Source organism: Equus przewalskii, chromosome 29, assembly GCF_037783145.1.
Source record: "Equus przewalskii isolate Varuska chromosome 29, EquPr2, whole genome shotgun sequence".
Classification (NCBI taxonomy): domain Eukaryota; kingdom Metazoa; phylum Chordata; class Mammalia; order Perissodactyla; family Equidae; genus Equus; species Equus przewalskii.
In genome coordinates this window covers 35,472,453-35,499,079 of record NC_091859.1, presented here as the reverse complement: position 1 = coordinate 35,499,079, position 26,627 = coordinate 35,472,453, and the positions used below count along the sequence as shown (strand labels likewise).

Here is a 26,627-nt window from a genome sequence, read left to right as displayed (position 1 = left end):
CAGGGATGAGGAGATCCCAGGCATGGTTCCCTCCTCACCTCTCTTCTCCCACTGGAAGGCCTCTGGAGGGAATTCTAGAAAGGGGACAGGGCTTGAGGACTGCCTCCGTGGAGGGAGACACCAGAGTCCATTGACCTGGCTTCTTTTTTGTTTTAAAGCTTGGCACCTGAGCTAACTGTTGCCAATCTTTTCTTTTTTCTTTTTTTGCTTTTTCTCCCCAAGTCCCACTAGTACATAGTTGTATATTTTAGTTGTGGGTCCTTCTAGTTGTGGCATGTGGGAGGCCACCTCAACATGGCCTGGTGAGCAGTGCCACATCCGTGCCCAGGATCTGAACTGATGAAACCCTGGGCCTCTGAAGTGGAGCATGCAAACTTAACCACTCGGCCACGGGGCCAGCCCCCGACCTGGCTTCTTAAAATGTGGGGCTGGGGTGTGCAATGTCTGGGTTCTAGTTTTGGCCTCTCCACTCTCCTCGCTGGCCAGATCCCAGAACTTCGTAGTGACTCAGTTTCCCCTGTCTCTGCCAAGGGCACAGCCTACTGTGTGCAGAACTAGGAAACTGAAGACTCCCAAGCCAGCAGTTTGACACCAGGTGCCACCGTCCTGGCATCTAGGAAATTTCAAGGCTACCTGGTGTCTCCACCCTGTTCCAGCCATGCCTCCAGCCCAGGCCACACTGGGCCTGGGCTTGTCCACTTCCCCACTGTACTGAAGGTTCCTGAGGGCAAGGCCTGGCTTCTACCTCTGTCGCTCCTAGGCTTGCCCAGGCCCGAGCCCCAGCTCCTGGCTGGGGAGAGGTTAGTCCACGTGGGCTGTAGCAGCAGCTGCTGTAGAGACAGCTGGAGCCATATAATCAGGCCCCCCGGGCTCTGGGCCTCTGACCTGGGCCCAGGAGCCTCCACAGGAAAGGCCCTGGGCACTTCCCTGGCCTGGATGGAACAGCTGGGCCTGTTGCCGGGGGAGGGGTATGTTGTAGGGTATATTTAAGCTCAAGCACACTGGGTGTCGGATCTTAAAAGGTTGGAAGCCCCAAAAGTTGGGTCATAGGCTGTTCTTTCGAAGGATGTTGTAATCAGAGACTTTTGGACTCAGAAGTTCCAACCAGTGCAGGTTGAGATGGTAGTTTTAGACCTGCAGATGTAGAAGGGGGACCTCAGAGGTCACCAGCCAACCCCTTCTCCAATCACAGGACTTTTTTGTACTGCATTGCAAGGGCCTGGTGACTAGGCTGGGTCTCCTCCCGCAGAGGGCCGGGTCCTGTCTGGCTCATGCTGAATCTTCTGGGGCCAGCCACAGGAGCTGAGTAACCACGGCGCACTTGAACTCCAGGTGAAGACATTGTATCGGGGGACACTTATTTCCAACCCCAAAGACAGCAGGAACAGAGCTTCAGGGCATGGATGGAGCCGCTAGCTGCACTCAGCCTCTCACTAGCTGGGTGACCTTGGGTGAGGTGGTCGCCTCCCTGAGGCTCTGTGTCCCTGGTAAGGTGAGAATCGTTATAACGCATCTGCCTGACAGGTTGTGGGGATTCAATGAGTCAGTATGTAAAATGCTTAGAGCAGCGCTGGCCCTGTGCCTTACTCTGCAGGCTGCAAAGTCAGGAATGGGAAGACCCTTTACTCCTGTTCCTGCCTCAGTTGCCCCCTGAATGTGTCCTACTGCCTTGGGACAAGGGCACATGTTGTCATGTATGGCAGCACATCCTCTGGTGAGGTCATCGTTGTCCCCACTTTACAGGGAGCAGAGCTCCTGCCGGAGGCCCCTAGCTGTTAAGTGGTAGAGGCTGTTAGACAGCCAATCTGACAGGCTCCAAAGCCCCCACGTGCCCCGTGCTGGGCCGGACTCAGCCCGGAGACTCCAGAAATGCCCGTCCTGCCCCTCCTTCATCCCTGTGGCTGCTTCCAGGGGCCCAGAGGCCTCAGTTCAGATTGTCTGTGAAGATCTGTGACAGTCTGGGCCGTGTCTGCTAGTCAAGCTCGAGCAGGACATGGGTAGGGAGGCCTGTGGCCGGGCGCTGAGGTGGTGGTAGCCCGGTCAGCTCTGGGGCCGCAGACTGAGCAAATACATCCCACTTTAGACACTTGGACAAATTGCTTATTTGTGGACATATTGGTGCTGCCCTCCTGGTGGTGGCTTCTGCCCAGAGCAGCTGGGTATGTGGTGTGACTTGTGGGGCTCTGAAAACGTCCTCACCTCCTCCTTAAGCCAAAAAGGAAACCCTGGGGTGGGGCTGAGGCACAAGGACTCCACCACAATCGTGATGGCCTGGAGAGCATGTACTCTTGACCCTGGCCCCAGGGGAGCGGCAGCTGACAGAGGGCTGGGGAAGAGGGCTCCAGAGGCTGGGGCAATATGGTGCCATAGTGGACATGGCACAGGACTACTCCTAAGACTCGGGCCCTGATGTGTGCCCTCAGGCACTTTAGGAGCTTCCCAGCCTCAGTTTCCCATCTTTGCAGGGCAGTTGTGAGGATGAAGGGAGAGGTCCAGGGCTGGCACTGCGCCCTGGCCAGGCGGCCCATGGAGACTGGGAGCAGGCCATTAAGAAAACAGCGCAGAGAGGCCCCCCAGGCGAGCAGTGGCCTCTCCCTTTCTTGGCTGCTGTGAACAGACAAGCACAGTGTGCTGTAGTTGCTAAAAGAAAAAAAAAAAGAGCTGCTGCCTCCAGCTGCACAAATGGAAGTGGAAGTGCGGCTCCACGGTCTGGGAAGTCCCCCTGGTCCTGGGGTGGGACTTCCCCATGCAGCCCATTCCGGCCGGAGGACTCGAGGCTGCGGCTCTCCTGTGCAGTGGTCCGGAGCTGTCAGAAGTGACACACAGTATCTGGGGGATGACTCGTTTGGGGAGTGGAGGCCCAGGGTCCCCTCCTCTGGTGAGACCCCCACCCCAGCCCCTCAGACAGACGCAGGGGCCCCTGTGGCACTGCATGTCCACCTTCCTGCCAGCCCTCGGAATGTCACACTGAGCTCCTGGCTCACAGGGTCCATGCCAGGCTGTGAGCTCTCAGAGGACAGGGTGGTACCTGACGCAAGGGCTGCTCAAGAGGCACTTGCAGGACAGACAGTTGGAAGGACAGACTAGGACAAGCGAAGGTGGGAGATCCAAAAGACTGAAGGCATCTTCCTGTCCTCTACCATCTGGGTCACTGCAAGCTGACAGCCTGGGGGACCCTGCTGCCCAAGGACTCTTCAGAAGGCCTCAGAGGGGCCCTACAGCTCACTAGGTCCCTGCCACCTTTTCAAGCAAGGAACCTAAGGCCAGAGGAGACACCTTGCTCAGAGTCCCACAGCAAGCCCGGGAGCCCGCTGGGAGCAGGCCCAGCCTCCCAGCTGGCAGCTGCACGCATTTCCACACCACCCTGCAGCCCTTCAGGGGCTAGTATGAGACTGTGCTCCAGATGGTGCTTCTGGAACCCCAGGGGACGGTACAGAGTAGGGTTTTGCTTCATTTAGAAGGAAGAGCCTTCCAACTGGAGATTGTCTTTCGGAGACGTCACAAGTGTTCAGGCAGAGTCCCGCCTGGAGGGAGGGAACAGGAACCCGCTCTGTGGCTGGGGGGCAGGGGTCTGGAAGGCCCACTGCAGGAGGAGTGTGTCCAGAGTGGGGGTCACACTGTAGGGACCTCACAGGAGGCTCCGGCGGGGGAGGAGCTGGAAGTGCCAGCTCGGCTAGAGGCCTCCTTCCCTCTCACTGGGCAGCCGGCCAACGCAGCCACTGCAGAGCGGCTCTCACCCTGCACTTCCAGCGGGGGCCTGGCACAGAGAAGCGCCCCTCATTTGCCAAACGGAAAAGCGCACAGGCTGGGGAGGCAGCGGGCAGGGCTGTCCTCTAGCGCGTCTCAGTATCTCCGGAAAGGGGTTCGGAGGCTCAGTTCAGACTGGGAAGCACTAGGTTAGCCAAAGGGAAACCCGTTTCTCACATGCAGGAATTGCCAGCATCTGCCAGGGAGGAGGAATGGCGGGCAGCCTTCCCCAGCCTGTCCCTCTCCTGCAGAGAAGCATGCAGGGCTGGCTCCACACCACGCGGGCACTCCCCAGACTAAGTCCCCTTGCTCGGCTCTGCACTGCCTGGCTCTCTCAGCTGCGTGGCTGCTAAACCACCCCCTCGGGCCTGGACCCCAGCCTCCCAGTTAAGAGAAAACAGTGATGACACCAGCGGGGCAGTGCTGCAGCAGCGCGTGGCAGGGGCCCGGTGCAGTGGCCTGGGGCCTTTCCAGAAACAAGCTGCATGGGGCCCTGCCTCCTGGGAGCAGCCCCTGGGAAGGGAGAAGACAAGGCACAGCCCTTCGGAGGTTCTGCACCGCAGTTGTGTTCTGAGGGCTGAGTACAGCAGGAGGAAGTTGTGAGCAGCCAGGGGCCTCCCCCTCAGTGTCTGCAGCTGCTGGGGCTCCCCGCAGGCCCCAGCGGCCACTCACTTCCAGCTAGGCCAGCTCTGGGCCCGCCACAGCCCTGGGCTCTCTCTGGTGACTCAGCATTGGCCACAGGCCCCCAGGCAGGGCCTCTTCCGGTGCAGGGTGCAGAGTGGTGGGGAGAACCACGGCCTGATCTCCACAGACGCAGAGAGGTCTGCAGGGTGGCCCCAGGACCGCCTACTCCTGGACCCCTCCTGTCTCCCTCCATCTCAGAAGGGCCACGAAAGCAGCCGGTCCAGGAAAAAGGACGTTTTATTTCCATAAATACTCCTGCTCTCACACACACAGTGACCCCACTTCTGCCCTCGGAAAGATGGATGGACAGAGGTGAGACACGCACAGGAGGCCCCAGCACAGGCCAACGAATGAAGGAGACACCCCGAGAACTCCAGTGCAAGACCTCCCTTGGCCAGAAGCCCCAGGAGCCCTAGCTAGGGCCACTCACCTCGGGCATTCCCCTTGGCCACTCGTCACACAGCCCACAGCCCCTCAGGAGGCCTGAGAACAAAGGGGTGAGGCAAGTGGAAGGAGACCCCCAGGAGGAGTGGGGCACAGGTGGGGCTCCCCTAACTGGGCCCCCCCGAGAGGGTGACCACAGGGCCACTCAGAAAGAAAAGCAGAGAGTCAAACCACACACCAGAGAGTGCAAACAGCTGGGGGTGCAGGCATCACCCCACAGTCACCCGGTTCCTATGGAGGAGGCCTGAGCTGGTCCCCGGTTCCAGCATGACCCCCGAGGTATGGCTGGGCCTTCCCATAAGGCATAAGAGACAGGCGGGGATGACCCCACCCCAGGCTGGGCTCGGGGCTGGGCTGAGGTCCTGGCCCTTGCCCAACAGCCATGCTTCTTCCCCATGACCCCAAGTCCTTCCAGGGCCCTGCAGCCCTCCCCTGCTCCAGGATCCCCCGTGGTGAAGGTCCCCAGCAGTGCAAACCCAGGCCCAGCCTCCTGCTGGGTTTGGCTTAGCAGGGGAGAGGGCAAGGGGAACGAGGGGGCCACAGGGGTGAGGGGAGAAGCACTAGGCCCAGGGGCTATGGCCATGGGAACAAAGGGTGTCCTTGGCCACACAGCCTCCCACCCAGGCTAGATGGGCCAATGTCGCTGCCCCTCCTCTCCCCAGCCCCTCTCTGTTCTAAAGGCTCCCCCAGGTCTCGGGTGGGGGGAACTGGTCCACGTCCCCCATCTCGTTGTAGGTCTGGTCGCCCATGGTGAAGAGCAGCTTGTAGCGGAGGCGAACCTTCTCCTGGGGCAGAGACAGTGAAGGCAGAAGGGTCAGGGGGGGAAGAGGCTGCCCCCACCCCATGGCGGCCCCCTATCACACCTGGGCCCCTCACCTTCTGGGGGTTGGCAAGGAGCAGGACCTGGGTGATAGCTGAGGGGTGGACGATGGGGTTAAAGGCCGGCAGCTCCGTGCCCGAGGGCGGCTGCAGCTTCACCTTCATGACCTGCGGACAGGAGGGCGGGACAGGGCACAGCTAGCCTCGGCTTCTCATTCCCGTCCCTGAGGAACCAGGCCCAGCCTACCTGCCACTTCCTCCCCTGGTGTCCTGGGGCTCTGTCCTTTGGTTCCCTTCTACCCCCCGGCTCCCCAAGGAGAGAGAGAGGACAGCTGCCTCCCATCCAACCCAGGTCACCCTGCCTTGAGAGGAGAGAGCATGCCCGTGTCACCTTGGGGACAGCTGACTGGAAAACGATGTTGCGTATGGGCTGGGGGGCGGTGCTCAGCATGGAAACCACCACCACCAGCACGTCAGAGCGCCCAGGCAGCGGGTCTCGCGCGAAGTGGAAGAGGACCCGGAAGCCATGCTGGTCATACACGGTCACTGGCAACATGCTGCCTGGCAGGGGAGAAAGGGAGAAGGTGACGGGGAGCCAGCCCTGAGCCCAAGCACATCAACCAATGCCCCCACCCAGCTGCCATCAGGCACCCACTGCTCCACTGGGAGTGAAGCCACAAACCCACAATCTGAGGCCCTTGCCTCCACCCTGGACGGCAGTGCAGTCAAGGGCGCCCGCTGATGCCCAGATGGGGCGGGTGAACTTCTAGTGATGGTGGATGCAAGACACCCACCCCGGGACAGAGCCATAGCCAGGGGTCCCCCAGTGCCGTGCGGCTGCTTCCTGGCGCGCTGGAGTGAAGGACTGTGGGTGAGCTGGGTCACACTGTCACTGTGACTCTGGGACAGTCATTCCACTTCTCTAAGCTCAGAGTCCTCCCTACTGATAAGATAGGAACACCACCACCCACTTCCTGGGGACAGCGAGGGTGTGACAAGCTCGGTGACAGTGAGCTCACAAGATGGACAAGGCTGAGAAGACCAGCCAGTGCTCATCCACCTGCTCAGAGCCTGGTGCAGCGAGTGGCCCCCTAGTGCTCCTGGGCAGCAGAGGCCCAGGCCTGGCCCTGGCTCTTCATCCTGCTTCGGTTTCACAATCTGGGGGAGGCCCAAACCTCTCTGTCCAGGCCCTGCCTCAACATCCATAAGCAGTCCTACTGCCTGTGTAACCCTGGAGCTTATGGAGCAGCTGTGTGACCACTCTGGGACAGATGAGGGAAACTGAGTCCTAGGAAGAGGAAAGTCTTGCCCAGAGCTCCCCAGTAAGTCAGGCAGGGCTGGGAGAAGACCGCGCTCTCCCACCTGCTCCCCCACACAGCGCTCCCAGCCGTGCCCGCCCACAACCTGCCCTACTCACTGGGTTTGATGGACTCCAGGGGCACAGTGATGTTGGCCAGCGAGAGCTCAGTGGGCGTGGGCTGCCGCGGAGGCCCGGGGGGCTCAGGGGACACGGTGTGGAGGCTGGCGGCACTGGGGCTGGGCGCGCTGCAGCTGCCTTTATTCTGCAGGTCCCGGAGCGTGAGCCGGGGGGCTGGCTGCTGCTTCTCCCTTAGTGAGGGACAGTGCACTGAGAGGTGAATCTTCGGTGGCCAAGAGATCAGGGGCGCGGGAAAGGCTGGGCTTCCTGGCTCACCCTCACGGCTGGCTCAGCCAGCTCCCTGTCTCTTTGGACTTGGTCTCCTCACCTTGGGACATGCAGCTCTTGCTCTCCCTCCCCCGCCAACCCCCACCCCGTCCACTGGGGCTCAGTGTCCTCCTCACTGCTGGCCCTCTGGGCCTTCAGTCTTTCCAGGTGCCAGGAAGGCCCGGGGGAGGGAGTGTGAGCACGGCATAGGTCCCCTTCTCTCATAAAGCCCATGCTCTGTGGGGCGGGCCCTGTGCCTGCCTCAGCCACTGCTGCAGCCCTTGAGACTGGTGCAGTGCCTGGCACATGGTGGGGCTCCGGGAGCCACTGCTCACAGGAACCAGCCAGCAATGGGCCTCTCTCTGCTAGGCCTGGGAAAGGGTCTGGGCCAGAGAAAGCCCAGGAGAAGCTGCTGGCTGTGGACAGAGGGAGGGCTCCCACCCCATACCAACCAGAGTGTGCCCTCACCACCGCACTTGCTGGGACTCCGGGGGCAGTGACTGCTGCAGGAGGGTCTTCCCCAGGAGGTCCAGGTCATCCAGACCACTGCTTGATGGCAAGGACGTCTGTGTTGGGGGCCGACTATCGGTGCTGGGGGCCGGAGTGGGGGCTGGGGGCTCAGAGCCGTCAGACGACTGTTGGATGGGCATACAAAGAACGCAGGTGACGGGGTGTGCCGAAAGGTGTCAGCGTCACCTGGCGCCACCCTGAGGCCCCCTCCCTTCCCTCCAGGTGACATGTGGGGAAGCGGCAGCACAGACGGGGACAACATTCTTGCTGGGCCCGGGCCCCTCTCACTCCAAGGCCATCAGGGACCGGGCCTGGTGTGGGGCTCCCCTCCAGAAACCGTCACATTCCAGGGACCTCAAAGTTGCCTCCAGAGAAAAGGCAGAGGGAATCCCCATCCCCAGCCCCGAGGCTGGGCTCGCAGAGAGATGCGCCTGGAGCAGGAGAGGACTGCCCTGCTCCTCCGCCTGGGATGATGCCTCAGCCGTGCCGCCCCGACCCAGGGCCCTCCTGCCCCTCAGGCTGTTGTCCCAGCTGCTCTGCCCCCTGGACAGGTCAGGCTAGTTCCTAGCCCCTCCTACCTGGAAGCTGTTCCATCCAGCACCATCCAAGCTTGGGCCTGAAGGGGGTGTGGGGTCACTCAGGCCTGCGGGGAAGCAAGACAGAGGTAAACGAGCTGGATTCCTGGGGCCGGCCCGCTGTGCAGTGGTTAAGTTCACACGTTCCACTTTGGTGGCCCAGGGTTGGCCAGTTTGGATCCCGGGTGTGGACCTATGCACCGCTCCTCAAGCCATGCTGTGGCAGGTGTCCCAAAAATGAAGTAGGGGAAGATGGGCACAGATGTTAGCTCAGGGCCGATCTTCCTCAGCAAAAAAGAGGAGGATTGGCAGTGAACGCTAGCTCAGGGGCTAATCTTCCTCAAAAACACACACACACACAAGGAGCTGGATTCCTGAGCAGAGGCAAGAGAACCGGGGGACAGTGTGCTGGCTGGGGTTCCCTGGCTCCCACCGTGCCCCCTGCATCCCCTCCTCCAAGAGGTTCAGCTCAAAGGGCAAAAACTCCCACTTTCAGAGGGAACCAGCAGCAGAGCAGAAGTAGAAACCAAAGATCCTGACAACCCATTCTCCAGGCCCACACGTGCTTCCTCTATGGCCGCTCAGAAGCCAACTCAAATACAGACGTCAGGACTTTCATCTCTATTCATCAGCTGATGGCTGGGAGCTGGCATGGAGGTTGGGGGGGGGGAGGTGGGAAGAGTGGCTGACACCAAGTGAGGTTCCTACCCTCCCGATCCAGGCAGCAGGGGTCAGCACCCTGTGCTGACCCACCAACTCAAGGGACGCCCTCTGAATGTCAGAAGAGTGCTGCGGAGCGGTGAACAGGGCCCTGGGCCCAGGCCTGCCCTAGAGTCTGAGCAACCATGGGCCAGGTGCCAGCTGGGCCGCACTGTCCCCATGGGCACAAGGGCAGGGTTGCCTTGGGCCGACCCTGAAGGTCCTGTCCACGCTGGCACATGCCAACAGGCTGCCTGGTGCAAAGGAGAGCAGTGGGCCCCCTGGATGGCCCTGCTCATTGGCCTGCTTGACCAGAAGGCAGGAGGTCACCCACAGGTCTGACCTCTGCCACCCTGAAGCACGCTCTAGCCAAGTTCACCCAAGATTGTACCTGGAGAAGACAAGTTCTGCTTCTGGCAAGTCCTGGATAAGTGAGGTCCAGCCTGAAGTGCCATCTGGCAGGGGAAGCGGGCACTCCTGGGCCTCCTCCACTGGCCACCCCTCTCACAACACAGTGGGAATGGCGACCCTTTCTTATGCCCCTGGAAGCATCAGGCACTTCAGACATAGGCCTCACTTAATCCTCAGACAACCTGAAAAGGCAGGTGTGCGGTCCTCATCCCCTCTTACAGATAAGGAAATGGACACTCAGAGGGGTAAGTAACCTGCCCAAGGTCACACAGCAAGAAAGGAGCAGAGTCCGGACTTGGACAGAGCATGGCCTAATTACTGGAGTTTGAACACAGCTCTGCCACTTAGCTGTGTGACCCAAGACTGGTGACAACCTCCCTGTGCCTTGTCTGTAAAATAGAGACAATGGCAGCATCTACACCAGAGGCTTATTGTGAGTGATAAACCAGACAAATCGGATGCAGTGCCTGCACAGTGCCAGAGCACCCTCTTGGACAGACAGGAAGCCCACACTGCCTGCCCGCCCCCAGCCCTCACCCTTCCTGCCACAGAGACCTGCTGGGACAAGCCCCCTTTGGGGCCCCAAGGCTTCCTGCACCCCCCAGAGCGGGGCGGGCGCTGCCCTGGCACTTTGGGTTCCTGTTCCCACATATTCTCTGCCTGTGAGAAGAAACCAGAGGAAGTTGGAGGCTCAGCGCTGCCGAAGTGACTCGGGGACAGGAAGTGCAAAGCACATCTCGCTTCTCACGAGGAGGCGGCCCAGCCACAGCCACTCGCTGGGGGACTGGGCTGTGCACACCGACTGCCCCGTTGGGTAGCTGCCGCCCGGCCCTGGCTCTGCGGGAAGATGGGCCTGTGCGCTTTGTCGCTGATCAGCCTTATCTCCCTGTAAAACGGGGACAGGGCCTCTCTCTGAGTCCCTGGGGCTCTGACTGAAAGGGGAGCAGGTGGGGAGACTCGTAGGTAGGCCCACAGACACCCCGTGGCCGGACCCCCTAGAGAGGGCGCTGGCTGACATGACTACAGAAAGGAGCCCGACCTGGGCCGGTGCCCCCTCGTCTCCCGCTCCGAGTCCTCACTTCCCTCTCCCGGCTGAGAAGCTGAGTCAGAGCAGCAGAGGCCCAGAGGGAGGCTCCGGACTCTGAGCACCTCATCCAAACCTGGTGCCTCCTTTGGACAAGTCCTCGCCTTTCTAGGCCTTGCTTGCATGTCTGTAAAGTGAGGATGTTGAGAGCCCACACCTCAGGTGGTGGGTGGGGGTGTTTGAGGTCACACCGCATGGCAGCACCGGGTAGGGAGCAGGCCTCCCTCATGGGGCCGGGGCCCAGCCAGCCACGGCTTCTTTGGGCTGGCAGGTTTGGGTCTCATCTTGGCACTGGCTCAGGAAGCCAGCTGACTCCTGGCTTCCGAGTTAGTTTCCCAACGTTCCCTTCAAGTTCCTCTGATGGAGCCCCACACGGCTGTCTCTTTACAGCCTCTGGGCTGCTGTGAGGAGGATGCTATCAGGCTCTCCTGCTTCTAAGCTCATCTTTGGGGCTGCTGCACCCGAACAGGGAAACCCGAACACTGCCTGGCCGGCTGGGCACCCTCTGCTTCTTCCCCAGGGCTGAGCCTGGTTCCCTGCCAGGCTCGGGAGCCCTGATCCTGCCCTTGGGGACTGCAGGCCCCGCCCAGGGCCAGCTTGGGATGTGGCGAGCCTTGTTTCTGGTGCCAGCTTCCCTGGAGCTCGTGGTGCTGCGGGGCCCCAGTCCTCCCTCCTCCCCTCAGAGGGTGGGGAAATGCTCAACTTTTGCCTGGCTAGCTCCCAATTCTGGGCTCTAACCTGCCACAGGGAAATCCTTCCATTTTCCTTCCAGCCACTGGAGCCTAGGTGTGGCTGGCTTATCAGAAGCTGGTCAGCCTCACCCTTTGACTGTATGACTTTGCACAAGCTCCTTAATCTCCCCGAGCCTCAGCTTCCTCAGCTGTGAAATGGGCCTACTGCCCAAGCCCCCCCCCCCGCCCCCCCCAGGACTTGCAGGAATACCACGCTGACCAGACCGTGCTCTGCAAGCTGCGCCGTGTGCTGCGAGCACCGCCCCCACCTGCAGCCAAGCCCACCCTCTTCCGGGCCTGGCCCTGTCCTCACCCAGAGACATGAGCTCATCATCAAGCAGGGAGACCGAGGTGCTGGGCTGCTCGGGGCTGGCCTGGTCACCAGGGCGGGGGGGCATGGCTGGGTAGGTGGTGCCCACAGGAGGGAGATCCAGGCCTGAGAGGTCCAAAAGGGCCGAGGTGCTCCCTGGGATGGGAAAGGAGAGTCAGGCAAGTCCTGGGTGGAGGCCGTGCAGGCTCTCGGAGTCCATGGGGGCTGGGGGCAGCACCCTGTCCCTGCCCTTCACAACCCTCCTGCTTCCCCCTCCTTGGCTGCGCTGCCCTGCCCCCGGACCCTGCGCACCAGACCCTCTCCTTAGCACAGCGCTCCTTCAGTCTGGGCTGTATCGCCGCCTTCTCTCTACTTGGCGAGCTGCCTCCCATCCTTTAAGGCCCAGCTTAAAGTCTGCCGCTTCTGTGTCATGCCCTCCCCACCACTCCGAACAGGGCCGACTCTACCCTCTTCTGTGGTCCCCCAGGGCTGTCATTTTACCTCTGGTGGAGCCGAGCTTGTAATGTTCATGTGTCAAACTCTCCCTCCTGTCTTCCGATAATTAAGCTAAGCCTTGGGGATGTCATCTAGCCCCACACAACAGGTGCCAGATTTGTCAAACGAAAGAAAGACCTTCCTTCTTCTCCTTGTCCTCGCCAAACCCTCGGCTCCCTCCCCTCTCTGTCCCACATCCAGACTTCCTCCCCCCACAGCTGCAGGCTTGGCACAGACTTTGTCCCCAGCTCTCTCCCTGGGGCCCTTCCCCATCTTAAGGGGCCAGGGTCACCCTGGCAGTCCCAGCTCCAGCCTGGCAGGCCCCTCCCCAGCTCCCCAGCACCTCCTCACCAGGGATGGAGCCCGCCGCGGCATCACCGTTGACCTCCTCGCCCCGCACCAGCTGCTTGTACAGGGTGATCACCTGGGTGAGGTTGTCGTTGGCCTGTAGGATCTCCGCTGGAATGGACAGGAGGGGAGAGGCCACGAGGAATGAGGGGACCTTGTGGCAGGGCACAGAAACCCGCATTGACCCCAGCCCTCGTGTGAGGGGGTGGGGCTGGCAGCGTCCCATCTCGTCTACTCAGACCCAAGCCCTCCGCTACCTGCTCCCACCACTGTCCCGTGCCAGCCCCCGGACACAGGGGCGTGCTCCCACCTCCAGGCCTCCACGCCGGCCCTGCTGTCTGGCTACCCCAGATCTCTGCATGGCTTCATCCCTACCTGCCTTCAGGTCTTTACCCAAAAGTCACCTCAGGAGCCTTCCCTAACTCCCACCCTGCAATACCCAGTCCCCTCCCTGCTGGTTTTCCTTCATGCCACTTAGCACCACCTGACAAACCGCCACGGCTCACATCCTTGCCTTACTGTCTCCTCTCATGGGACTACAAGCTCCAAGAGGATGTGCTCTGTCGAATTGGATCGCTGCCATATCCCCGAGGGCCTAGAGTAGCGCCTGGCACAAACTAGGCCGTCATCAGCAGGACCTCCTCAGGGGCCAGGGCCTGGAGGGACCTGGGCAGTGAGCCTTTTGGGTGGGGACCAGGCACACGAGAGGCCCTCAGTAAACCGCTGAAGGAGGGGCTGAGATGGTACTCAGACCGCTGCCCAAGAGGCCCTGGCTGACACGGTGGCAGAGACGAGAACCTGACACGTGGCCCTGGCAGAGGCCACAGGGCCAGCTCTGGCACGGCTCAGGCTTATGGGGTTTGCTCTCAGTTTCTAGCTCACCCTTATTACGGAGGCAGTGTCTGGAGAGAGAGAGCCCCTGGTCCACCCCAGCTCTGCCACTGTCCCACTCCATGATCTGGGCAAGTGACTTTCCTTTGAGCCCCAGCTATGCAATGGGGACAATTCTCCCTCCTGTGCAGCCCGTGGGCAGTAAATGAGGTGCCTGCGAAGGGGCTTGGCCGTAGGGTCTCTCAACCACATCAGCCCCTGCTCACTGCTCCCTCCTCCTTCCAGAGACACTCAAGGTCAGCGCTGGAGAAGGGGGCCCCCTGGTGGTGGCTCCTTCCAACTGCGGATACTTAGCAGGGCCTGGGAGAGGCGGGGAGGGCGGCGGGATAGGGCAGACTCTGCCCAGGGCTCACCTAAGGCCTCATCATTGTCCTCTGTGTCACTGGCCAGTCGGAATAGCGTGGGCCGCATCCGCTCACAGCGCTGGTACAGTTCCTGGGGGCAGTGGGATGGGCAGGTTAGGGCCGGCAGGGGCCCTGGAGCGGGCAGGGACTGGGCAGAGGTGGGCGCACCTTCATGAGGTCCTCGCTGCTGCGGGCCGCCGCACCCCCCTGGCTGTGGCTCATCACCATCTCCGTCAGCAGCTTCACATTGTTGTTCACCTCCTCGATGGCGCTCACTCGCTTCGAGATCTTCTCCATTCGTTTCTGGTCCTAGGGAGGCATCAGTCAACGGCCCCCGAGAGCCCGGGTCAGGCCTGGCCTACACCACTCTGGAGAGTTTGCTGGCTGGGTATGAGATGGGACCGGGCGGCCGCGGGGAGCTCACTGCACCCTGCTAAGGACCCCTCATGCTCAGAACAGGGCACTCTGGTCTAAGAAGCCCTTGGCCAACCCTGGGCTCACTTCCTTTCCTCCTGCCATTGCCCCCTGAACCCAGGCCTCTGCATGAGCCCATCAGAATCTCCAGGGATGGCCCAGGAATCTGGTTTCCAACACACTCGCCAAGTGATCCCAGAGGACCAGGGCCTTCGCCTGTGGTCCTAACACGACGCTCGCCCTCCTTGTGTTTGTCCCTTGAAAGGAAGTTCCTGTACTTGAGAATGAAAGGGACCTTAGTGGTCACCAAGTACAAGCTAGAAACTAGTGCAGTGACCCCTCCCAAGTCTGTCACTGTGTGGCAAACGGTGGGGAGCTCATGGCCTTAAAAGGCCACTGCAGGAAGTGACCCCACTATCCCTGGCCCACTCTGCTTACTACGCATGTTCTTCCCTCGCAGAATGAAATGTGGGCTTGTACTGCGCCATCCGATACAATCGCCCTCCTTGAGAGGGGCCACCCCTGGCTTTCTCTTGGCTGTCAGGGCAGGCAGATCTTCTGCCCTCGGGGTCTCTGGACTGCAAACCTTTTTGATGACTTACCCTTATCAATAAAAAAGTTTCAGCACGCACCCACGTTACTTACTTACAAGCTACACATTATTTCCTTTTCAAAAATATAAATACACATACATGTGCATACACATATATATAATACTTTAAACATAGTAAGGTCTAATTTATTCCTAACTTTCATGGAACAGGGAGTCAGCCTTGCAGAAGCCCACCCAGGGCAGGTCGGCTGCTGGAAAACTCTTCCCTCCACACACTGGCCCTGGCTCTGCCCACTGGGGCCCCCAGAGTCAGTCGGCTCCTCCTTTGCTGTGACGGACCTTTAACTGGGTCACTGCAGGGCTCCTCATACACACACACACACACACACAACCACATCACGTCAGTGGCCCCGCTCAGCACCCCCATCCCACCTCCCCCCTGTGCTCTGGGCTTGGCCATCACCTCCTGCACCATCTCCTTGATGAGTTTGTTGGCCGCCCGGAGGTCCTCAGGGTGGGAGCTCTTCAGCAGGCGGGCTAGCATCTGCAGGGACAGAGGAGCATGACTGTGACAGCAGTACCTGGGCTGGGGTCACGTTCTGGCTCCCCACTTCCCGGCTGTGGGATATGAGTTAAGTTACTTAAACGCTCTGTGAAATGGCAAGAATCTGCTGACACTTGACAGGGTGGCTGTGCGACAGCTGAGACGCTGCACAGAAGTGCTCCCACAGCGCCCAGCATAAGTCGGTTCTCAACAAACGGTGCAACACATCTATCACTACGGCCAGACAACCCTCCTGCAAGGACGTCCAAGGAACCTCACAGCGGTTACCCTCCGGGGCCGCACTGGGGAGAGGGGAGCCTTACTTTCCATCTGACCTCCTCTGGGCTGTTTAATTTCTTGCCCATGAGCACATCCTTCTTTAACAAAAAGCTAATAAAATTATGGTTGAAAGAATCAAAGACACAAAGATACAAAGTCCTGATCAACCCCTGAAATGCCCTCAAACCAACCCCAGGACCACTCCTGCATTTGTTAAATGCACGAGCACCGTATGGGAAGTATTCAGGATGCAGTCAGTGCTCGATAACCCTTGTCTGTCACCTACTCCAGTGGCCGTGCTGGCACGAGCCTCTGCTCCAAGAGCAGGCAGCCAGGCGCTGGAATGCACTGACCCCCAGTGGGCCCTGGAGGCCTCCCCTGTCCCTCCTGCAGCCTCACCTTGGACTTCTCCTCGTCTTCAAAGATCACATTCTTGGGCCGCGGAGGAGGAAGGGGAAAGGTGGCGTCATCTGGAAGCTTGGGGTCGGACTTCACAATCCCTGGGGTAGACCGGTGTGGGCAGGCTGTCAGCAGGGCCCAGGGGCAGGTGTGGGAGGGGGACGAGGGATCGGGGGAGGCGAGGGTAGGATGGAGGGTGGGACAGTCTTTCTCCAGCACACTGGCTCTGGACTTCGGTGGCCAGTGCCTGCTCCGACCTACCACGTCAAATTGCGTGGGGAGAGCCTGAGCACCCGTATTTTGAGGCTTCTCTATGGCGGCCAGTGCCTGAGGGGAAGCTTAACCTGCACTCACCTTCTCTCCACCAAGCTACCCTCAGGCAGAGCCACAAAAAGGCCCTCCTGGCCATACGTTCCTGAGACGTTAAAGGGCAGACCCACGACCTTGCTGCCGGAAGCCCCTGTAACCGCTGGAGCCCCCGCTCGGAGAGGAGGGAGGTGGCCGCGGGTGACACCCCACACTGGTGCCTCACCCTGCTTCTTGAGCATCTGGTAGGCCTCTGCGATCTTCACCTCCTCGGGCAGGCCGACCGTCCAGCTGTAGAGGAGCTCCAAGATCTTGCTCTTCACCTTCTCCGACGTCCGAGAGCCCAGGTACTTCAGGGACCGAGGGAGAGGAGGCCTTCGACAATGCCCAGCCCCGCTCAGTGCAGCCCCAACTCCAACCCAAACCTGGCTGCCTCCCCAGGACGCCCTCAGAAACCCTCTGGCCCACAGGGCCCTCACATCCCACCCAACCAGCCTGGCACAGACGGAGCTCACCTCCTAGCTCTGCCGCTCACTGGCTGTGCCAGCCCTGTGTCTCAGTTTCCCCACCTGTTAAGTGGGGGTGATAGCAGTGGCACCGTGGTGAGGATGCAGAGCTGACATGGGTAAGGCACAGAGCCCGGGGCCCACTCACGGCCAGCTCATCTAAGGCTAAACTCCGTGACTTGAGGAAGGAGGAGCCACCAGGCTCCAGGCTGACGAGGGAAGGGGCAGGTGTGGAACTGCTTGGGCCCAGGCCTTACTCACAGCCTCCCAGCAGCAACCTAGGCCGAGGGAACTGGCTCTCACACCAGTCACCCCCTGGGAGGAAAAGGGGGGCCAGCTGGGTCATCCAGCTGCTTTGGTCGAGGGATGGGTCTGAGTGAGGAAGGGTGACATGTCCATGTCCTACAGGAGAACTTAGAACTCCTTGAGCCAAGATGGGAGTGTTGCCCATCTGCACCCAGCAGGATCTGTCACTTAGGTTTGGGACCTCAGCATCCAAGGCCTCAAGGAGGCCACTCTTGTACAGTGGGGACAAGGAGATCCTCCACTAGAGATCCAGGTGGGTACGCAGAGAGAGGTCTGAGAGCCAAAGCCACCCGTGCTGGGACAGCTGTTGAGCAGCTGGATGCAAGCCCTGTGATCGTTCCTCCCTAAGTACCGAGGCGGGCCACAGCCGGCCTGCCACCGGTCAGCCTGGAAGCGCTTCTCCTAGAAACCCAGCTGTCCTAGACCCAGCTATGTGAAGGGGACAGTGAGGAAGGGTTTGTGTTCCTGCCGGGTCAGAGTTCTGGGGCTGAGGCAGCAGTAGAAGTGGGAGCCCCAGGATGAGGGGCCGTCAGTCACCCCCACCTGCCAGTGCAGGTCTGAGCTCAGGCCAGGAGCACCCACCTTGGGAGACACGACCTTGATGAGTTCGTTGAGAAAGCGGAACTTGCCCACCTCGTCGTGAAACCTCTTGCCACAGCTCTTCATGCATGTTTCCAGCACCTGGGGGGGTGGTGAGGGGGTGCAGGGACCCCCCAGGGAGGATGAGAGGAGGCAGCCTCCGCCCCCACCTCAGCCAGGGTCCAGGAACCCAGGGACGGGCATTTAGAAGGGAGGGAATGACTCGTGAGGACAAACGACTCCGGTTCAGAGGCCCCAGAGACTGCTCAGGCCCCGCGGGCGGGCTGACTTCTGGCGCCTGCCGCACCCAACCAGCAGCAGCACCGCAGCCCCTCCACGGCTGGGCCTCGGCTGAGGACCACCTGTAAATTATTTTCTTACTGTGTCCCTTTGATTGTTTTTTTAAACTTAAATAGGTACCATCTACCTTGGCCTTACCCTAACGTACCCATCTGTGAAATCATATGACTAGCACGTATCTGACTAAAAAAAGCAGGTTGAAATAAATACCTAACTATTAAAAGGAAATCCACCACTCCCTACAATCAGTTTTGCTACATGGTCAGTTGTGACGTGGCCCATGCTTGGGGGTCACAGACAGTGTACCCCGCTACTCTTCTGCAATTGGCACAGCTTCAAACCTCTCACCCAAGCCTAGGCGTCACCCCTCATACCCCTGCGGAAGGACAATGCTGTCCTGTGTCTAGAGACACTGATGGGTTGGGTTGGCTCCATAATGTACCTGGAGAGCTTTATAAACATGCAGATACTGCAGGAGCTCTGATCTAGCAGGTCTGGGGTGGAGCCCTCATATGTTTAAGCAGCCTCCTACAGAGCTGATGCACAGCCGGAGCAGGGGACCCTGGACCAGACGATCTGAGGGGCCTCACTGTGCAGAGGCCTCACTGTGCAGAGTCTGGAGGGGAGGCCGGCCCACTGGTTGCCATGGAACCCTTGGGGGCTGGTCCAGCCATTCTAGGCCATAGTGGCATAACCCCGTTGGGCTCTAAAGAAGAGCCTGATGGCACCCAAAGCCTCAGTCCTAGCCTCCCCCAGTGCCATCCACATGGCTGGGGGATGGCTGGCACCCTCTCTCCCCTTCTCCTCACCGTCAGAGCCTGGACTGCCTCCCACTCCTGCGGGGACTGGATCTTGTGGGCCAACAGCCGGGTGGCAAGTGGAGGCCTGGGGGAGAGGAAGAGCACAGAGCCAGAGTAGCCAGAGCCCCAGGCACCAAGGAGAGGGCCACACCATCCTCCTGGAGCTGCAGCTCTCAGAGGCTTCTGCAGGGCATATGCAAACGCCCAGCTCCCTCACTGGATCGGAGGGGCAGAGCTGGTGGCATGACAGGGCGGGGCCAGGCAGGGAGTGCAGGCTGGGCACCTTTGAAAGGCACGAGCTCAGCCCCTTGGCTGGCTTTACTGAGAACTACGACCTGCCACGTCCTTGGCTCGCCATAGAGGCAAGTACAGAGATGACCACAGCCTTCCAGGGCCCAGTCTGGGAGCAGAACACGACAACGTATCACAAGAGATGGGCAGACATAGCTCCCCGGCACAGGACATTCTGCTGGGGGAAATCAGAGCAGCTTCGTGGTAGAGGTGGGGACGCTGTCTACCAGATCATAAAAGACCTGTCACTGGTGACAGTAACAGCTAACGGGTACTGAGCGCTCAGGCTGTGTGAGGCGCCTCGCACGCATTTCCCTGCCTGACCTCTGTTAAGAGCCCTCCGAGGAAGGCTGCACTATCCCCCGACCTCACAGGTGAAGAACTGGAGGCTTAGAAGCAGTCACTTGCCCAAGGTGACTCAGCTAACAGGGGGCGGGACTCGCACCCAAGCAGCTGGACCCCGCGCACACGCATCACGCTCTACGCATGGCCTCCCCGAGTGGAGTGCCTGTATTCCGGGAGGTGCAGTGGGGGCAAAGCACAGTGAGCTGTGCCCCCCCAACCTTCAGCACCACCTGGGGAGCCTGCCAACAAGTCCACGCCAGGCCCCCTGCCAGTCTAGTCCTAGTCTGGGTGCAGCCCAAGTGTGCATTTTGACAAGAACTCCAGGGGATGCTAATGCAGTCAGTTCTGGTTCTTCATTGAGCAAAGGGCCTGCTGGCCTCCTCCTAGCTGGGGAGCATGCAGTTCTGCCTCTGGAACGTCCTCCCCCAAAAGGCACAGGCTGGGGCTTAGGCAGGCCTAGGCTTGACAAGCCTGGGACTACCATTTTCTCTCTGTGAGACCTTGGGGCACCTGCTGAGTCCCCTGAAGCTCAGTTTCTTCACCTGTAAAATGGGTCCAGCAAGGACCACCTGAGAGGGTGGCAAACAAGAGGCACTCAGCACAAAGTGCCCACTGCCATCATTGATTTTTGATCACACTAAGAATGGAAAGTGGGTCTCAACCCACCCCTGTCTCTGCCTGGGGCCAGGGTCTGGCGTGTGCAGGGTAGGGACACAGCGGATTCTGCTGAGCACGTGAACAAAAGAGGGAAAGGTCACCTACCCCTCAAAGTCCTCGCTGAGCTGCTCGCAGAAGCCGTTGATGCTGGCCCAGTTCAGCTCCTTGTTCAGGGGGTTTGTGGCTCTGTCTGCAGGAGAGAGGACCGGTGCGGCCTGGAGAGGGGCCCCTGCCTCTCCCCTCCCTAGCCTGGCAGCAGGGGGTAGCAAGCATTACTGAGTGCATGAAAAAGGCTGTCCCTTGGCTTCCTGTGTTGACAGCCTCAAGACCCGAGCACTGACGTTTCAGCTGAGTCGATGGACAGATGAGTTCCTGTCCACTGGCTTCCTCTCGAAGCTTCTCCACAAGGGGCCCCCCTTTCAGAGATTGTGCTCAGGGGTTGTTCCCCTCCTCCTCCCCTGTATACCTGCCCCAGTGACCACGTGCCCCTGATTCTGCTCCTGAAAACAGTGTCCCCACAATTCTCATGGAATTTATGCTCAGAGATCCAGAGATAAGGGAAAAAAGCCATAGTCCCGCCCTCAAGGAGCTGTGTAGCTGGGAAGTGGGCCAAGGGAAGCTAGGCCCTCAATACAGCATGACAGAGGAGGCAAAGGAGCCGTGGGGACACGACGAGGGGTCTCAGCTGGGCCCGAGGCCAGGGAAGGCTGTGGCAACATTCACACAGCGGGTGGAAGGAGTTAACCGGGCTGGGGATGGCATGCCCCTGAACAGCTCAAGGGCTGCGTGAGAGGAGCTGTGGATAACTGAGCGCAGGGCAGAGCGTGACCGGCCCTGGGAAGGAGTGGGGCTCAGGTATCACTTCCTCCAGAAAGCATTCCATAACCCCTGCTCCCGCCTGCGGTGGCACTGCTGGATCAGCTCAGTCTTCTGTGCCCCCAGGCCCTGACCTTCAGCATAGGCCCAACCTGCTACAGCATGGCATCCCAGCCACTTGTGTGCACAGCCGCCTCCCCCTGGCAAATGAAGGAGTGAGGGGTCAGCAGCCGGCAGGGAGGGGTGAGGTTCTGGGAGAGTCCGAATCCAGGAACGGTCGTGGCCAGGAAAGGGCAAACAGGTCGACAGGAGAGGGTGGTAAAAAGGCCAGAGAGTCACCTCCCTGACCCCCAACCTTGGTTAAACAATCAAGTGGGTTATATGAGTTTTCCAAACCTCTGTTTTCCCATTTGTGAAGATGGAGTGAAATATGGATTGATTTTGGACGACAAAACACTTTACGCATGGTAGGCTGTGGAGGCAGCCAGAGCTGGACCACCTCCCCAGAGCCTGTCTCTAAGCCTCACCCTTTCCTGGCCAGCTCTGCCCAAGCCTGAGCACTGAGCAGGTGGTGTGGAGGGAACACAGCCCTGAAGGTGGCACAAAAGAGGATCTGTGGACAGAAGGAGGCTGGGGACCCAGCACATGGTGCCCTATGCTGTGGTGGGAGGCCTGGAGCCCTGGAGCCCTGGGATCCCAGTGCTGGCAGCCATTCAGTCAATTCCTATTTATTCAATAAATATTCAGAATGCTGGAGGCCCAGCACTGCACAACAAAAACCCTGCCCTCCTGGAGCTCACAGCCCAGCAGAACAAACAGAGACTACTCAGATAAACAACAAACACAGAATATTGTATCCTGTTGCAAAGTGCTACAAAGAAGAACAGAGCAGGGAGAAGGTACAGGGAGCCTTGGGGGTGGGGTGCTGCCCTCTGGGAGGGCTCTCTGAGGAGGTACAGCTGAGCAGAGATTTGAATGAAGTATTGGCTCTGGGGGTACTAATCTCCGTACCAGGAGCCCTGCAGAGCCATCCAGACCCTCAGAGAAATGGAGTTCCTGCTGACCACTCAGGGACACCAGGAACAGGCACTCTCACCCCCCCAGGGTCAGTGTGGCCATCTACTCTGCCTCTCAGCCTCCAACATGGCCAGAGGCTGGGCAGCACCAGTCTGGAGTCAGAAAAACAGAATGGGGGTGGACATTGCCCACTCGATGACACTCAGCTGGAGGACTGTGAAACAGGAAGTCCCTTCAAGTGTCAAAGACTTGTGAGTCTGAGTGAGGACAGAGAAGCTGGTTCTAGAGACCACTCCTGAGTCAGAAGCCAATGAGGAAGCCGCAGCGGCATCATGAGACATCAGCTTTCTCTCCACATCTGGCTCATAGCGAGGGCCTCTGGGTCCAAGGAGATCTGACCAACTTCTCGGGCCCTGGCCACTAAACCCCAGCCCTCTTACCTCTACCTGGGGGGAGCACCTTCCCCAGCAGGCAGCAGGGGAGAACACCCAGGGAGGGAGGGAAGTGTTTCACAACAGGGCGTGACTCCACCCGGTCACCCCACAGAGGTGACAATGTCATCATTTACCCCACCAGAAGCTACCCTTCACCTCCAGCCACAGCAAGGGCTCACAATTTTGCTGGGACACAAAGGGGAAGACAAAGAGAAAACCACCTCAGCCTCAATCTGTTAGGTCCAGCCTGCTGCCAAACCAGGCGTTCTGACTCCTCTCTGTTTCCTAGATCAGACTCTTTGGCCTCTCAGAAAACCCCCATTGTTGTTAAACCTGACACTGTTTTGTCATCACCCAGAGCTCAAGTCCTTCGGCCTGTCATATCTCTCAGCCAGGGCCCTGCCCATCCCCCCAAGTTACTGCTAAGCCCTGGACACTTGTGGCATTCCGGAACAGTCTCGATGGCCACTGAGTGCCTCCTTTGCACCACCCCCCCCCCCCCCCGAACCCCGGCCTCCACTGGTCAGACTGACTCTGAAACATCCCTAGAGACGTTGTGGTTCTGGGGCCAACCTCAGGGGTCAACTCTGCTCAAGACTGGGTTAAAAGGGGCTGGTCATGACCCCAAGTCACCCTGCACAGCTCCCTGGTGTACCCAGGGCCAAGGGGCTGAGCTGAAGGCAGACCCAGAGGCCTCCCTGACGCCCTGGCACAGAAGGGAGCAAAGACTCGGGAGGGAGCTGTCACAAGCCCAGGGAGAGGCAAGCCACAGCTCTCCGGGGCAGTCCAGGAGTAGGGTTGTGAGGATCACCAGCAATGTGGGGTAGGGAGCTCAGCTGTAGGGTGTGGGGGCTCGGAAGCCTGAGTAGCAGGAAGCTGTGTCTGAGGAGACAGAGAAGGAGGTGCAGGGGCCTCTGGAGGACGCTCAGCAAGGGCTGGGAAAGGAGTCTTGGGCGGAGGTGCAGAGTCTGAGGGGCTGGGCTCAGGGCAGTGATAGAGAACTTCAAATTACTTCTAGAGTCTGACACGGGATCCTTCCAAGCCTGTAGGGTTTGGGGGGTTCTTACTGTGTGGCCAGAGCTTGGGGAATCAGCTGGGCCAGTGAGTCCTCCCTTCCTGGGCAGGGGAACAAGCAAATCTGAGTAGTTGCAGACTCAAGGAATCGACAGGAGAGAGTCACGCCATGCAGGGCCAGAGTGGAGGATTCGGGGCCCACGGGGAGTAGGGTCCCTCCCTCCTAGGTCTGAGGTGCAACCCTGGGGGCCGCTCGCTTGCTCCCTCCTAGGGGATGACTTGGGGGGTCCGCTCCTCGGGGGAAGTCTGGGCCTAATGGGGCTGAAGGCTGCTCTCTCCTCCCCGCGATGAAGCGGGTGGTCAGCGCAGCTGGCGGGGTCTTCCTCCACCCCAGGGTCTTTGGGACCGGCTCGATGCACCGCCCCTCCAGGGCCAGGGGCGGGGCGTGAGGAGGGGGCGCCCCGTACCCCGCCCCCGCGGGAAGCGGCCCGCCTCGTGCCCCCCGGTTCCGGTTCCGGTCCGGCCCGCGCCCCTCCCGGACACTCACTGATTCGCGCCTCCAGAGTCTCTGGCTCCATCGCGGGCTCCATCTACACGGGTCCCCAGCCTCGGCACCGCCCCCCGGCCCCCGCCGCTCTCGCGGGACCTCCGCGGCACCGCCCTCCGCCGATTAAAGGGGCAACGTCCGCCCCGAGGCGCGGGCACGGCGCACTCGAGCGCTCGGCACCATCGAGACGCGAACGAGCTCGCCCAGAGCGTCACCTGCTCTCCCCGCCCCTCCCCCAGCCGCGTCTACGTCGCGGGCGGGACCCGCCGCCTGTCTTCTCGTTCCCGGCGCTCAGGCGGGAGAGGAAGCGGAGGGACTAGGGGCTGAGCACGGCACCATGGAAACCCCACGGGACGCTCTAACTCGTTCTGCGTCACGGAGATACCAATGACCGCTTCCGGAGGAACGCTCGGCGGCCATGTTTCTGAGGGGCTCTGAGGTCACTTCCGGAGGCCTGGCGCGTACTTCCGCTCAGATGCGAAGGTGGGAGGGTCCTTTGAGTGGGCGGTGACGTACGTTGGTGAAGATGACGGCGCGTCAAAAGTTTGTTGACTGCTTGCAAGGGTCCAGGCGTTGTTCTAAGCCCTGTTAATACGTTAATCCATTAATCCTCCTAACAGACCCCTGAGCCAGATAACTAGTCTGCCTGAGGTCACGCGAGTGGCGGAGCCTGAACCCTGCGCCGTCTCCTGCATTCGTGCTGCAGTCATTGAATGCGCTTTGCATTTGCTTTGCGCTGACGGGCGCTGGGAGAGAAAGGCAAGGCCAGATGTTTATCACACAGTGTGATGAGGGAAGCCCACGGGGTAGCGGCAACACAGGAGGGGCCCGCTATCCAAACTGGGGCGGGGGTGGCGGATGGGGGGGGTCTTGTCGGGGGAGGTTTCCCGGAGGTGACATGTAGCTGAAAGACGGTCGGATTTCTCCAGGTAAACCTTGTACGAAAAGATATTCCAGGTGGAGGGAACCAAACATTTCAGAGCTCACAGGGGAGAAGGAGCGCGATGAGTTCGGGGCGTTGAAAGTATTTCAGTCCGGCTCCAGGGGATGTTGGCCCGGAACTAGGCTGGGGCGAGATCACGCAGGTCCTACGTTTAGTTTTTTTTTCTGTAAGCTATGTTGGCCGTGTCGTTAAAGAGTTTCACGGGCGGTGACAAAGTCCGGCTTTTTGTTTTAGAGACGTCCAGGCGGCGACAGTGGGTAGAGGATTCTGGTGGGGGCCAGACTGGAATCGGGGAGGGCAGAAGGAACAGATTTCTTAGCCTCGGGGCCTTTTCTCCAGTGTCTCCCTCCATCAAAGACTGTCCTCTTCGGCCTTTCGCACCCCCGGCCGGGACCGCCTGGTGATGTCACGCCCAGGGGGCCAGGTCTCGGGCTCACCTGGGTCGTTCGCAGCGTGGCGCCCTCTCCAGCCTCCCGGTCCCCGGGGGGTTAAAGCGCCACCGAGACCAGGGAATCTGGCGAATCCGGTTCTGCTCGGCCGTCCCCTTGGCGGGCGACCTCGACTCACCTTGCAGAACCGCAGTGACCTCATTTGGGAGATGAGAGGGTTGTGCTGGGTCAGTTTTTCCCCTCAACTCAACCATTCAGCAGACTGGGATGCTTTTCTAAACTCCTGGCATGCCATTAACATTATACAGGAAAGTGATGTGTATGTTTATTGCATTCTTCAATAAAAGCTGTAACGTAATATGTACTTAAGAGCTCTTTCCATTTGTTTCGTTTATTACCGAAATGAATTATTACAGAAATAACAGGCAACCGCATTTACCGCATTGATTTATGGGTGTATCCACGCTGTCAGGAGTCACTTTTTAAAGATAGCCTAGATTTGACCTGGGTTCAAATTCTGACTTCACTGCTTTCTAAACGGTATGACCCAGGACAAGTCACTTAGCCTCCCCAGATCTCAGCTTCTCATTTGAAACGTGCTTGTCAGACTTCAATGAAAGGGTGTCTGCAAAGTGAACCCCCCAACACGTGCTTTCTACCCACTTTGTCTGCTGAACTTTTCTCCTTAGCATTTATCACCAATGTATATTTCTTTTCTACCGTGTTTTTTTGTCTCTCTCCCCCACCACATATAAGCTGCATGAAGACAAGGAATTTGTCTGTTTAGTTCGCTGGTGTATCCCCTGAGGCTTGACGGAGTAAGTGGTGCATAGTAGGTGTTCAATCAACAAGCACTGAATAAATGAATGAGTAGAAACTACTATTCATAAGCGCTGTGGATCGAGGGATGCAGGAATGTGCCCAACATTGCACAGCGAGTGTATGTGTTTTGGGGAGAGCCAGGTTGTGCCTGTCAGGAAGGCTCTAGGCTGTGCCTCAGTGAATCCTGGAGAGCCGGGCTTGGTGAGGGAGAGCCAGGAGCTGTGGTTCTGCAGATAGGGCTTGGCCCAGACGAGGGGCACAGTCAAAGGTGTGGAAGGAAGAACCTGAGGAGGGTGAAAGGAAGGAGGACCTACACAGGAGACAGCCAGTGCAGGAATTCGGCAGCTGTTCCCATCTCCGCCATTGGCAAATGTGTTGCTCTGAGTGACTTGGGGAACCCCTGCGGGGGAATGGGCAAGCAAAGCTGAGCTGTCCTTGAAGCAGCTGTAATCGTCCAACCCACGCTGACCTCCAGTGGCTTCATGCCTCAGACCCTTCCAGGAAAACCCCTCCAACACTGGAAATGCTGGTGAGGATGGGGAGGGAAAAGGGAAGAGGGGATGGGAAAGAACTTGGAGGAGAGATGTGGG

At 59.6% G+C, this 26,627-nt stretch overlaps 1 protein-coding gene across 4 annotated transcripts; it reads right to left on the bottom strand.

Annotated features, from left to right (window-relative positions):
* Window positions 1–4,650: 4,650 nt before the first annotated feature.
* GGA1 (golgi associated, gamma adaptin ear containing, ARF binding protein 1) lies at window positions 4,651–25,576 on the bottom strand. 4 transcript variants are annotated; one of them, XM_070600419.1, is made up of 17 exons: window positions 23,884–25,576; window positions 20,161–20,245; window positions 18,772–18,847; window positions 17,666–17,764; window positions 16,498–16,621; window positions 15,966–16,066; window positions 15,207–15,287; window positions 13,945–14,085; window positions 13,786–13,867; window positions 12,545–12,652; window positions 11,702–11,854; window positions 8,467–8,531; window positions 7,847–8,013; window positions 7,112–7,302; window positions 6,086–6,255; window positions 5,752–5,862; window positions 4,651–5,660 (listed from the first exon to the last, which is right to left on the bottom strand). In XM_070600419.1, exons 1-17 carry the CDS (start codon window positions 23,924–23,926, stop codon window positions 5,550–5,552), a joined length of 1,908 nt encoding a protein of 635 aa, XP_070456520.1. In that variant the 5' UTR covers window positions 23,927–25,576; the 3' UTR covers window positions 4,651–5,549. The 4 variants fall into 4 exon arrangements, with proteins under 4 accessions (XP_070456520.1, XP_070456521.1, XP_070456522.1 ...); XM_070600420.1 differs by lacking the exon at window positions 23,884–25,576 and adding an exon at window positions 23,390–23,826; XM_070600421.1 differs by lacking the exon at window positions 18,772–18,847 and having other exon boundaries at window positions 23,884–24,309.
* Between the last annotated feature and the right edge of the window lie 1,051 nt (window positions 25,577–26,627).

What these genes read in the sequence shown, in the direction of transcription:
- GGA1 (XM_070600419.1), bottom strand. Translation starts at nt 23,926, where the DNA reads ATGGAGCCCGCGATGGAGCCAGAGACTCTGGAGGCGCGAATCA. An exon ending in TCAAGGTCGTGTCTCCCAAG is followed by an intron (nt 16,622 to 17,665) that starts GTGGGTGCTCCT and finishes CGGTCCCTGAAG; the next exon opens with TACCTGGGCTCTCGGACGTC. An exon ending in CGCGGCGGGCTCCATCCCTG is followed by an intron (nt 11,855 to 12,544) that starts GTGAGGAGGTGC and finishes TTCCCATCCCAG; the next exon opens with GGAGCACCTCGGCCCTTTTG.